The following is a 12,736-nucleotide window of genomic DNA, read 5'->3' on the forward strand; positions in this document are numbered from 1 at the left end:
GGGGAGAGAGAGTTGAAGTAGAATTAATAAGCGTTTTTAAAAATCATCATTATTGAAGTATAAATAAATACAGTTCATTCAAGTATACAATTTGGTGTATTTTGTTAAATATACATAGTCCTGTACCCACTACCACAATTATGATATAGAAAAATTTCATCACCCCAGAAAGTTCCCTTTTATCTCTCTACAGGTAATCCTCTCCTCTCCAGCCCGGGCTCCTGGCAACCTCTGATCTACTTCCTGTTTCTGTAGATTTTTGGTTTTTGTTTTTTCTTTTTCTAGAGTTTCCTATAAATGGAATCTTACAGTCTTTTGTACATGGCTTCTTTCACTGATTATAATGCTTTCGAAGCGCATCCATGTTTTGCATGTTATCAGTGGTTCCTTCCTTTTTATTGCTGCATAGCGTATGGATGTACCACAGTCTGTGTATCCACTTACCGGGTGATGGGCACTGGGTGGTTTCCAGTTTGTGGGTGGTAAGAGTAAAGCTGCTCTAAACTAACATTGGAACACAAGTGTGTGTGTGAACATATGTCTTCACTTCTCTTGAGGAAATATTAAGAGAGGGATTGTTAGGTCATATGATAAGTGTGCGTTTAACTTTATAAGAAACTGCCAAATTGTTTTCCAAAGTGGGTGTATCATTTTGCACCAGCATGTAGGAGAGTTTGAATTGTTCCACATCCTTGTTAATACTTGCTGTCATCAACCTTTGTAATTTTAGTTAATACTGAAGTTTTAAGGCAGAAAAATAGAGTTAATAAAATGGAAATGTCAAGTGGGGGAAGCTAATTTGGAGATGATTGACAGCAGGAACACTGGTTTGAGTTTTGGTATTGAGTTTTATGTGTCTCCGAGTGGAAAAATGACCCCAGAATTTCTATCACTTCTCCTACAGAACTTTTAATAGAATGATACTTTGGAGTCAGATGCTCATGAGTTTGAAAATTGGCTCTGTTACTTTCTCTCTGAGCTTAGACAAGTTATTTGTTTTTTCCAAGGTGTAGTTTTTCCTGTTTGTTAAATGGGAGATAATACATGGCTGTACTTAGAACAGGTGCTAATGCGAAGTTAGCGCTCAGGGGATGGTGGCTATCGTCATCGTTATCATGATTGGTACTTAAATATGTGTTTTATGCCCCCAGTAACTTGTGACTTTCTTGCAAATCTGCATTTTTTTCTTTCCTAACTCATCTCCCCGACTGTGTTCATTCCCCACCACAATGGCCAGAGTGATTTTGTTAAAGCACTAATCTTACCAGGCTACTTCCCAGTTCCAATACTTTCTGTGGCTTCCACAAGTGATTACTTCCACTCTTCCTTGTCTGGGCATAAATATCTCAGGAAAGCCTTGATTAGGTCTTCTGTTAAAAAATCCAGTACCACCTATAATTCCCTTTTTACCATTTATTACTACTATAATTATTTAATCTTTCTCTTCTCCACAATACTATCAATATAAAATCCATGAAGGCTGGCACTTGGTAGGTGCTCAGTTAATTTGTTGAGCAGATTATCTTCTTTTAACTTCCTTTAGGGCAAAGACTTCATATTTAAATCTAAGTTCCTTGTGACATCTAACACAGCGTTCCCCAACCTTTCTGGCACCAGGGACTGCTGTTTTTCCACGGACACACGGGGGTGGGGTTGGTTCAGGTGTTAACATGAGCGATGGTGAGCAGCAGATGAAATTTCACTTGCTCACCCACTGCTCACCTCGTTCTGTGTGGCCCAGTTCCTAACAGGCCGTGGCCTGTTACTGGTCCGTGGCCTGGAGGTTGGGGACCCCTGATCTAACATATTGCTTTCTTTTTTTTTTTAATTAATTTTTATTGGAGTATAGTTGATTTACAGTGTTGTGTTAGTTTCTGCTGTACAGCAAAGCGAATCAGTTATACATATATTCACTCTTTTAATAAATTTATTTATTTATTTATTTTTGGCTGCGTTGGGTCTTTGTTGTCACTCTTTTAGATTCTGTTCCCATAGAGGTCATTACAGACTATTGAGTAGAGTTCCCTGTATTACACAGTAGGTTCTTATTAGTTATCTATTTTATACATAATAGTTTGTATATGTCAATCCCAGTCTCCCAATTTATCCCTCCCCTCTACTTTTCCCCCTTGATAACCATAAGTTTGTTTCTACATCTGTGACTCTATTTCTGTTCTGTAAATAGGTTCATTTGTACCATTTTTTTAGATTCCAAATATAAGTGATATCATATGATATTTGTCTTTCTCTGTCTAACTTACTTCACTCAGCATGACACTCTCTAGGTACACCCATGTCACTGCAAATGGCATTATTTTGTTCTTTTTAATGGCTGAGTAATATTCCACTGTATATATGTACCACATCTTCTTTATCCATTCCTCTGTCAGTGGACATTTAGGTTGCTTCCATGTCCTGGCTATTGTAAATAGTGCTGCAGTGAACATTGGAGTGCATGTATCTTTTCAGATTATGGTTTTCTCCGGATATATGCCCAGGAGTGGGATTGCTGGATCATATTGTAGCTCTATTTTTAGTTTTTTAAGGAACCTCCATACTGTTCTCCATAGTGGCTCTACCAATTTACATTCCCACCAACAGTGTAGGAGGGTTCCCTTTTCTCCACACCCTCTCCAGCATTTATTGTTTGTAGATTTTTTGATGATGGCCATTCTGACTGGTGTGAAGTGATGCCTCATTGTAGTTTTGATTTGCATTTCTCTGATAATTAGTGATGTTGAGCATCTTTTCATGTGCCTCTTGGCCATCTGTATGTCTTCTTTGGAGAAATATTTAGATCTTCTGCCAATTTTTTGATTGGGTTGTTTGTTTTTTTTGATATTGAGCTGCATGAGCTGTTTGTATATTTTGGAGATTAATCCTTTGTCAGTTGCTTCATTTGCAAATATTTTCTCCCATTCTGAGGGTTGTCGTTTCATCTTGTTTATGGTTTCCTTTGCTGTGCAAAAGCTTTTAAGTTTAGTTAGGTCCCATTTGTTTATTTTTGTTTTTATTTTCATTAGGAGGTGGATCAAAAAGTTTTTGCTGAGATTTATGTCAGAGAGTGTTCTGCCTGTGTTTTCCTCTGAGAGTTTTATAGTATCCAGTCTTACATTTGGGTCTTTAATCCATTTTGAGTTTATTTTTGTGTGTTGTATTAGAAAATGTTCTAATTTCATTCTTTTGCATGTAGCTGTCCAGTTTTCCCAGTACCACTTATTGAAAAGACTGTCTTTTCTCCATTGTGTATTCTTGCCTCCTTTGTCATAGATTAGGTGACCATAGGTGCATGGGTTTATCTCTGGACTTTCTGTCCTGTTCCATTGATCTTTATTTATGTTTTTGTGCCAGTACCATCCTGTTTTTATGACTGCAGCTTTGTAGTATAGTCTGAAGTCAAGGAGCCTGATTCCTCCAGCTCCGTTTTTCTCAAGATTGCTTTGGCTATTTGGGGTCTTTTGTGCTTCCATACAAATTGTAAAATTTTTTGTTCTAATTTGATAAGGATTGTGTTGAATCTGTAGATTACACATATTGCTTTCTACAGCATACATTTTTTTTTTTTTAATTTATTTGGCTGGGTGTTAGTTGTGGCATGCAGGATCTTTTAGTTGCAGCATGTGGGCTCTTAGTTGTGGCATGCGGGATCTAGTTCCCTGACCAGGGATCAAACCCAGGCCCCCTGCGTTGGGAGCATGGAGACTTAACCACCGGACCACCATGGAAGTCCCTATAGCATACATTTTTAACAGTTACTTTTGAATCTAAGTAGTAGTTCAAAATAAGATATGTAACTTAGTAGGATTATTGAGTCAAATATGATGAAGAGTTTTAAAACTAATTTTAGTATATTTCCATTTTGGCATTAATACTTCATAGAAATTTTGGAAAACATAGTAGAGACAAAAGAAGAAAATGTAAGTGTATGGCAGAATTTCTTGGCAGATGCTTTCAGATCACTTTCCAAGAGTTTTATTGGTATACTCTTATCAGCAGTGTTTGAGCAGTCCTGTTTCTTCTCCATCTTGCCAGAATTTTAAAAGTTTATAATTTGATAGATGAAATTGGCGTCTTACTTTAATTCCATTTATTTATTAATTGCTCTCCATTGAGCTGTAATGTTGCCTCTTTCATATTAAATTCATTCTTGTATTCCTGTCATATCTATTTTAACTCCTATAACTTTACATATATTTAATATGTGACAGGGTAGTCCTCCTCATTAGTTTTTGTCTGTGGATTTTTATGTTATTAGAACTCTCTCTCTCCTTTTTGGGCGAAACATTCCCTCGTGTGTTTAACTGCTTGTGTGTTACTTTTTCTTGGTAGAATAACTTCTAACATAGAAATATCTTTTTCCTTTCCTTACTTCTTACTCTCACTGTAATTCTGTAACCTAGTGTAAGAGTTCCAGCTTGCAGACCTAGCATATGGAAAAAATAAGGACACTTTATTTATGTGTTGCATTTAAGCATATACATACGTTTTGTGTGTGTGCGCGCGCATGTGTGTATGTGTGTGTAGGTATGTTTAAGTTGCCAGTTGGTGTCTCTTGAGAAGAATTGTTCTTATTCTGAGATTATGCCTTCAGTGGTCTTGTTTAGCAAAATAAAAGGGTTGCCACCCTGTGTTGGTCTCCAAAATTGTTTTCGGAACTTGTAAAATCTAAAAACATGAGAGCTGTTACTTATCTCACACCAAAATGACCCTCTTGGTGGTGATGGTATAGTAAAAGTTTTTTCATTGAAAAACATACACTGGACTCATAGTTATGGGGATTAGGTTTTTTAACATCAGTATGCAATACAAATATAGCATTTAGTCAGAATTACCTTTACAAATTAGTTAGAAAGTAAATGGTACCATGTTGGAGACTTTTCTCAGTAAGTCCATCATATTTGTTTTTGTCACGTGAACACTGGAAAAGATCATTTGTTTTTGTTTTTTTTGTTTTTTTTAATTAATTTTTATTTTATTTATTTATTTTTATTTTTTGCTTGTGTTGGGTCTTCGTTTCTGTGCGAGGGCCCTCTCCAGTTGCAGCGAGCGGGGTCCACTCTTCATCGTGGTGCGCGGGCCTCCCACCATCGCGGCCTCCCTTGTTGCGGAGCACAGGCTCCAGACGCGCAGGCTCAGTAGCTGTGGCTCACGGGCCCAGTTGCTCCGCGGCATGTGGGATCTTCCCAGACCAGGGCTCGAACCCGTGTCCCCTGCATTAGCAGGCAGACTCTCAACCACTGCGCCACCAGGGAAGCCCAAAGATCATTTCTTTACGTGGAAATAAGATGAAACAATTTGCTCTCATTTAAGAGCCATGTTGCACAAAACTCAGCCATCTTTCACCAATTAGAACCAGTGACACTTTGCATTGAGAGACATGCACTATGGGAATTGAAACCAAAGGAAAGTCATGTCTTGCAGATTTCACCAGTTTTTGCATGCGTTCATTTTTTATTTTCTTGTATGTCTATGTGTATAAATAAATCTAGGACATTAAAAAAATAATTTTAAGAATAGTTTGGATCTACAGAAAATTTGCAAAGAAAATACAAAGAGTTTCCATATAGTTCTCATCCACTTTCCCCTGTAACATCTCATATTTGTAGAGTAGATTTGTTACAACTAACAAACCAACATTGGTACATTACTGTTAATTAACGCTGTGTTTTATTCAAATTTTACTATTTTTCCCCTAATGTCCTTTTTTAGTCCCCGGATCCCAACCAGGATACCAGATGACATTTAGTTATTATGTCTCCTTAGGCTTATCTAGACTATGCCAGTTTTTCAGATTTTTGTTTTTGATAATCTTGACAGCTTTGAGGAATACTGGTCAGTTATTTGTAGAATGTCCCTCAGTTTAGTTTGGTGTTTTTCTTGTGGTTTAGTTTGTCATGATGTTTATCTTGTGGTTAGCCTACAACTGAGGTTATAGGCTTTTGAGAGGAAGACCACAAAGGTAAAGTGCCATTTGTGTCTCATCATGTCAAGGGTAATGCTATCAACATGACGTATCACTGTTGATGTCGACCTTGATCGCCTGGCTGAGTAGTGTTAGGTTTTTCACTGTAAAGTTACTTTGTCTCCTCCTTGTCATACTGTACTCTTTGGGAGTAAGTCCCTAGGTACAACTTACATTCAAGGTGTGAGGGAACTTAAATTCAACCTCCTGAGGGGAATTAATCTACAGAAATCATTTAGAAATTCTTCTAACAGGTTTTTTGTTGTTGTTCTTAGTTTTATTTATTTATTTATTTTTAACATCTTTATTGGAGTATAATTGCTTTACAACATTGTGTTAGTTTATGCTGTATAACAAAGTGAATCAGCTATACGTATACATACATCCCCATATCACCACCTCCCTCTTGCGTCTCCCTCCCACCCTCCCTATCCCACCCCTCTAGGTGGAAAGCACCGAGCTGATCTCCCTGTGCTATGCAACTGCTTCCCACTAGCTATCTATTTTACACTTGGTAGTGTATATATGCCCATGCCACTCTCTCACTTCATCCCAGCTTACCCTTCCCCCTCCCCGTGTCCTCAAGTCCGTTCTCTAGGTCTGTGTCTTTATTCCTGTCCTACCCCTAGGTTCTTCAGAACCATTTTTTTTTTTTTAGATTCCATATATAAGTGTTAGCATATGGTGTTTGTTTTTCTCTTTCTGACTTACTTCACTCTGTATGACAGGCTCTAGGTCCATCCACCTCACTACAAATAGTTCAATTTCATTTCTTTTTATGGCTGAGTAATATTCCGTTGTATATATGTGCCACATCTTCTTTATCCATTCCTCTGTCGATGGACACTTAGGTTGCTTCCATGTCCTGGCTATTGTAAATAGTGCTGCAATGAACATTGTGGTACATGACTCTTGTTGAATTATGGTTTTCTCAGGGTATATGCCTAGTAGTGGGATTGCTGGGTCATATGGTAGTTCTATTTTTAGTTTTTTAAGGAACCTCCATACTGTTCTCCATAGTGGCTGTATCAGTTTACATTCCCACCAACAGTGCAAGAGGGTTCCCTTTTCTCCACACCCTCTCCAGCATTTATTGTTTGTAGATTTTTTGATGATGGCCATTCTGACTGGTGTGAGGTGATACCTCATTGTAGTTTTGATTTGCATTTCTCTAATGATTAGTGATGTTGAGCATCCTTTCATGTGTTTGTTGGCAATCTGTGTATCTTCTTTGGAGAAATGTCTGTTTAGGTCTTCTGCCCATTTTTGGATTGGGTTGTTTGTTTTTTTGATATTGAGCTGCATGAGCTGTTTGAATATTTTGGAGATTGATCCTTTGTCAGTTGCTTCATTTGCAAATATTTTCTCCCATTCTGAGGGTTGTCTTTTCGTCTTGTTTACGGTTTCCTTTGCTGTGCCAAAGCTTTGAAGTTTCATTAGGTCCGATTTGTTTATTTTCTAACAGGTGTTTTTTAATTTTATGGAAACAGCATGAGTACTGAATCAGTCTAACATATCTGTTCTTCACAGGGTGGGAAGCCCCGTAAACACCGGAAGGATCGGCTACAAGATTTAATCGATATAGGCTTTGGCTATGATGAGACAGATCCATTTATTGATAATTCAGAGGCTGTGAGTAATGTATCTTTAATATAGCAGCAATTCTTTACTTGGATAGTAGAATTCAAGGAAAAAGTAAATGTTTCAGCAAGTGTTTTTACTAACTAATCCCCTTTCAATATACATCTAAATTGTTTCCAGTTTTATGCGCTTACAAATAGTTGAGCATCTGTATACATTTCTCTTTTTGTACTTGAGTATGTATGAAGATAATTATAGAGTACAAATATATGTGTAGGATAAATTTCTAGCAGTGGGATTTATTGATCAAAGGTTATTTACATCTTGAATTTTTATTGATATTCCCAAACTTGAGCAGGTATATTTTGAAATGACTTCCAGATAAGAACCACGTGATCTTGAAGACTGGAGCTATTGGGTTGAAGTTAATCTGGCAGGTGTCTTTAAAATGTACTTAATATTTTTGTTGCTGCCAAACCTTACTACAGTGGCGATAATTGAATGCCAGGCCTTATCACTGTCTGTTTTGATCAAGCCCTACAGCTTTTGCACTGGAATCCTCTTTCTCTTATAAAAGGAAGAGGAATTCAGGAGAGCATTTCAGGACTACAGCAGTCCATTGATCACACAGCAAATAAATAAAGGCGTGTCTTGTTAGGTGGGTCGGTAAGGTACATGTTCTTACATTCTTCTCAGTGTATAATCCCTGGATTATATCCTCTGCAGTGTTCAGTGATTACTTAGGATATACAGAAAGTGACACTAAGGTCGCTGTTATACTACCCACAAATTAGTGCCTCTTTTTCCTGTTACTGCAGTGCTTGGTTGTATAGATGATGACAAGGCATACAGGGGTAGGAGAGTGACAGGCAGGACTTCCAGCACGAGGCGTATGGGATACCCTGTCATACCCCTGTGTTATTTTGGTGTCCTGAGATAAACTGGTTAACAGGCCTAGTCTGTAGAAATAAAATGTTGACAGTGCCTTTGGAGTAGAGAGGATTTCCTGTTACCAAAAATGTTGTCAGCCTTTTTGTAGGTTAGGGCATGGAATGTTTTCAACAGTCTTGACCTTGATTTGGCATTCAAGTCAAAAGTCCTAGATTCTAGACCTCACTTGGTTTCTAATTCACTGTGGACCAGGAGCAAGTCTTTTATTTTAGCGTCACCCAGTTTTCTCTGTTATGACTGGCTTGCCCAGCAGAATTTGTACTCTGAGAGTCAAGATAATGACATGCTGAAAAGCATAATGCAAGTATAAAGCATTGGTACTGGTGTTAACATTATATGTGAAGTAGATTTTTGAATTCTAAGTAACCCAAGAGGGAACTCAGCCATATATAAATGGACATTCCATGTACTCAGGCTTACATAAATAGAATTTTTAAAAAATTAATAAACTTGGGACTTCCTGGTGATCCAGTGGTTAAGACTCTGGGCTCCCAATGCAGGGTGCCTGTATTCAATCCCTGGTCAGGGAACTAGGGATCCCGCATGCCAAACTAAAAAAAGAAAAGATCCCACATGCCGCAACTAAGACCCTGCACAGTCAAATAAATAAATAAATAAATATTTTTTAAAAATTAGTAAACTTAATTTTTTTAGAGCAGTTTTAGGTTCACAGCAAAATTGAATGAAAGGTGCAGAAATTTCCCATATACTCCCTGGCCTCACAACACAGCTTCCATTACCAGCGTTCCCCCACCAGAGTGGTATACTAGTTACAGTCGAAGAACCTACATTGACGCATCATCACCCAAAGTCCATAGTTTACCTTAGGATTTACTCTTGGTGTTGTACATTCTATGGGTTTTAACAAATGTGTAATGACATGTACCCACCATTATACTGTCACACAGGATAGTTTCACAGCCCTAAAAAAATACGTGCTCTGCCTATTCATCCCTCCCTAACACCTGCAGCCACTAATCTTTTTATTGTCTCCATAGTTTTGCCTTTTCCAGAATGTCATATAGTTGGAATCATATAGTATGTAGCCTTTCATAAATAGCATTTTTAATATTTTCCTTTGTAGCATTCCAAATATTTGAATAAAGTGTTTTTCAAACAGATTTTTATAACCCATAATTGGACCTGTGTATCAGTTTAGAGACTGTGGCCAGCATTTTTAAAGAGAATAAAATAGAATAGAATAGGAGCTGTTAACAGTAAACCACTGGTACATTATGTGATTTTTATTATGTTTGTGTGTTTGTACCATGCACTGGCTTTTGATGTGTAGTATATTTTCCACTTGGGTTGTGGTGAAGAAAATTTGAAAGCCACTGCTCTAATAAATAAGGATAAATTTTATAGGTATAAGTTGTATAAGTTATACAATTACTGACATTTATAGGACAAGTTAGGTCCCTGTTTTATACGAGGAAATTGAACTAAAGCACAGGTTGTTTATTGACTTGCAAAATAATTTTGTATCATTGTCCTTAATAGATTATTTGGTTCTCATTATAATTCAATAATTCAGACATAAAACACTTATGAGCCAACCAAATGATTCTCTGTTTTTTTAAATGATTGTATTGCCAGTTGGCCTTTTTTTTTTTTTTTTTTTTGGCTGTGCCACGCGCCTTGTGGGATCTTAGTTCCCCGACCAGGGATTGAACCTGGGCCCTCAGCAGTGAAAGCGCAGAGTCCTAACCACTGGACCTCCAGGGAATTCCCACCAGTAGGCTTTCACTGTTCATATATTATTTGATAGAGAGTGATAATAATCTGGTTCTAATTAACTTTCAGAATTGTATACTACTCACTACTATAATATCTGAAAATAAATGCTTTTGAAGATTATTTTTAGTCTAACACTTATGCTGCCAAATTTTTAAAAGACCAAAAGAAAATGTTTTTGTTATTAGAAATAATAATAATACCAGACATGAGTAATGCTTTTATTTAGGTTATCTCTTTTAAATTTCACTAGAACTTTGTGAAGTAAGTAATATTTTTCCTGTTTTACAGCCCTGAAGTATTGATGTTAAGTGATTTACTCTGGGTCACAATAGCTAGTTGTTGGCAAAGGATCTAGTAAATCTGATTCTCAAGTTCAGTGATCCATTGCCTCTTAATACATTGTACTTAAAAGGCTAAATGATACAGAGGTAGAAATATAATTTACATGTGAAACTTATGTAAGGTTATAAACCAATATTACCTCAATAAAAGCAAACAAACAAAAAAAACCAGAATATTTCCTGTACCTTACCAAAAAAATGCTTGGCACATTTATAATTCACAGTGCAGTGGAGGCTGTGTATTAATCCTTGCTCTGTCACTTACTGGTTGTGTCACTTTAGTGTGGTTGCCAGATTTAGCAAATAAAACTACAGTCCACCCAGTTAAATTTGAAAAAAAAAAAAACAAAAAACAAAGGCTAAATCAAATATGCATAAAGAGTTTGTTCTCCTGAAAAGTGTCCTGATAGGGAAAGCTCAGCAGAATACTGCAGAAGAAGACAGACATTGAACACATCCACATTGCCTGGGAACCTGGTGTTGAGTGTGTTTTCCACATGAGATGCTGCTTGGTTCAGTGGATGGGCTGGGAAGCAGTCAGTGACTCTGCCATAAACTAATAAAAGTACTCTGGCAAGGTTCTTAACCTCTCTGAATTTGGTTTTCACTTATAAAATGGGAATATTTACTTTCCTTGCCTCAAAAGGGTATCAGGAGGCCATCAAGTGAAATAATTTATATGAAGAAGCATTGAAAATTATAAAGCAGTATACAAGTATATGTAAGCAGAAAGTACAGGTGTATTTATCTTATCAAAATTACACATTTTCAAAATAATGACTACAGAGCCTTTTCACTTTTAATCCTTTACTCCTCACATCGCTCATTTACTCGCAGATAGTACGGGGCCCTTTCTGAAGGTCTTGCCTGTAGGTCTTTGTTCAGTAGTAGCCCGTCAAGTGGAGCAACAAGAAAGCAGTTCATTCCTTTTTTCTTTTTCTTTTTCTAACTTCATTCCTTTTTGATTCAATATGATTAAATGTACATTCTTTCTTTTTCCATTTTCCACGTAATTTAAAATGATACAGGTTAAAATCACAACTTTTGTACTTAGCCTTAATATTTTTAGAGTAACTAACATGTTCTGTATATTTTTTGCCTATGGCAAAGAATTTTCCTTACAAATATGACTTTCTTAAAGACTAATTATGTAATATGAAGAAAACCCTTAAGTAGAGTTCTGGGGAACCCAGGTAGCAGGTATCTTGCTTTTGTTAGATAAGTAGTTCCTTTTTTTCTCTTCTGCCATCAACATCTTCGTTTAGTTAAGACTGGCCTTCCATTTAATGATTGCTTTTCTTCATCTTCATCAGGTGAGATAATGATAAACCTTAAAATCCAGGCTTAGAGGACATTCAGACTGATTTAGACAATTTGAGTCTCTTTTTCGAAGCAAAGTGCCTGGCTCATTATGGGCCCTTGGTGTATGCTTACCGAACAGGGCAGTTCTTTTTCTACTTCCCTTTAAAACATATATATATGCTATTTTTCTTTTATATGTTTAAAAAATATTCCCTACTTAAAAGCTTAGAGCTAAGGCCGAAGAAATAACCTTTTATTTTTTATAATCTCTTTATGAATAAAATTATATACCAATATGGTAAGAAATGAAGTTCATTTGTTGCCTGGACATTCAGTCATTTGTTTTAACTTGTTTCAGTTTCTCATCAGAATCATTTGTCATTAAGAATATCAGTGATCCTTAAATTTTTCTCAGCAGATGATATATTTAGAATCTGCTTCAGTATTCCAGAAGTTCATTTCTTAAATATTGAATGATCAGAGCTCATTTCTGTTCCAGATAGTAACTCTCTCTTTATTTATTCACAAACATCCTCATTGCAGTTAGTTTTGCAGTTAAGGTTTAAGGAAGATTCTGACATGGTGATTGAATTTCTTTGACATATTTATAGAATTAAAGATAATAAGATATATCTGAAGCCTTTTTTTTAAATCTAGTATGACGAATTAGTTCCTGCTTCTCTAACAACAAAATATGGAGGCTTTTATATCAACACTGGCACTCTCCAGTTTCGCCAAGCTTCAGATACTGAAGAAGAAGATATTACAGACAACCAAAAGCACAAGCCACCCAAAGTGAGTTTATCCAACATTGCAACAGTAATGAGAGCATTCAATTAAAAGGATATATTTTTTGATTTTT

At 36.6% G+C, this 12,736-nt stretch overlaps 1 protein-coding gene across 7 annotated transcripts in view; it reads left to right on the forward strand.

Annotated features, from left to right (window-relative positions):
• UBN2 (ubinuclein 2) overlaps positions 1-12,736 on the forward strand; it is a 76,782-nt gene that overhangs the window by 18,401 nt on the left and 45,645 nt on the right. For 5 of the 7 annotated variants that reach the window (XR_014266815.1, XM_082472859.1, XM_082472863.1 and 2 more), the window contains exons 3-4: positions 7,493-7,594; positions 12,532-12,669. Coding sequence is in view for 6 of the 7 variants with exons in the window: in XM_082472859.1 (XP_082328985.1) it covers positions 7,493-7,594; positions 12,532-12,669 (240 nt within the window). In the remaining variant the exon portion in view is untranslated. The remainder of the gene's footprint in view (positions 1-7,492; positions 7,595-12,531; positions 12,670-12,736) is intronic. The other 2 variants (XM_082472861.1, XM_082472862.1) reach the window with 1 other exon arrangement.

The sequence above is a fragment of the Balaenoptera physalus genome (assembly GCF_965194825.1).
Source record: "Balaenoptera physalus genome assembly, chromosome: 8".
Lineage (NCBI taxonomy): Eukaryota > Metazoa > Chordata > Mammalia > Artiodactyla > Balaenopteridae > Balaenoptera > Balaenoptera physalus.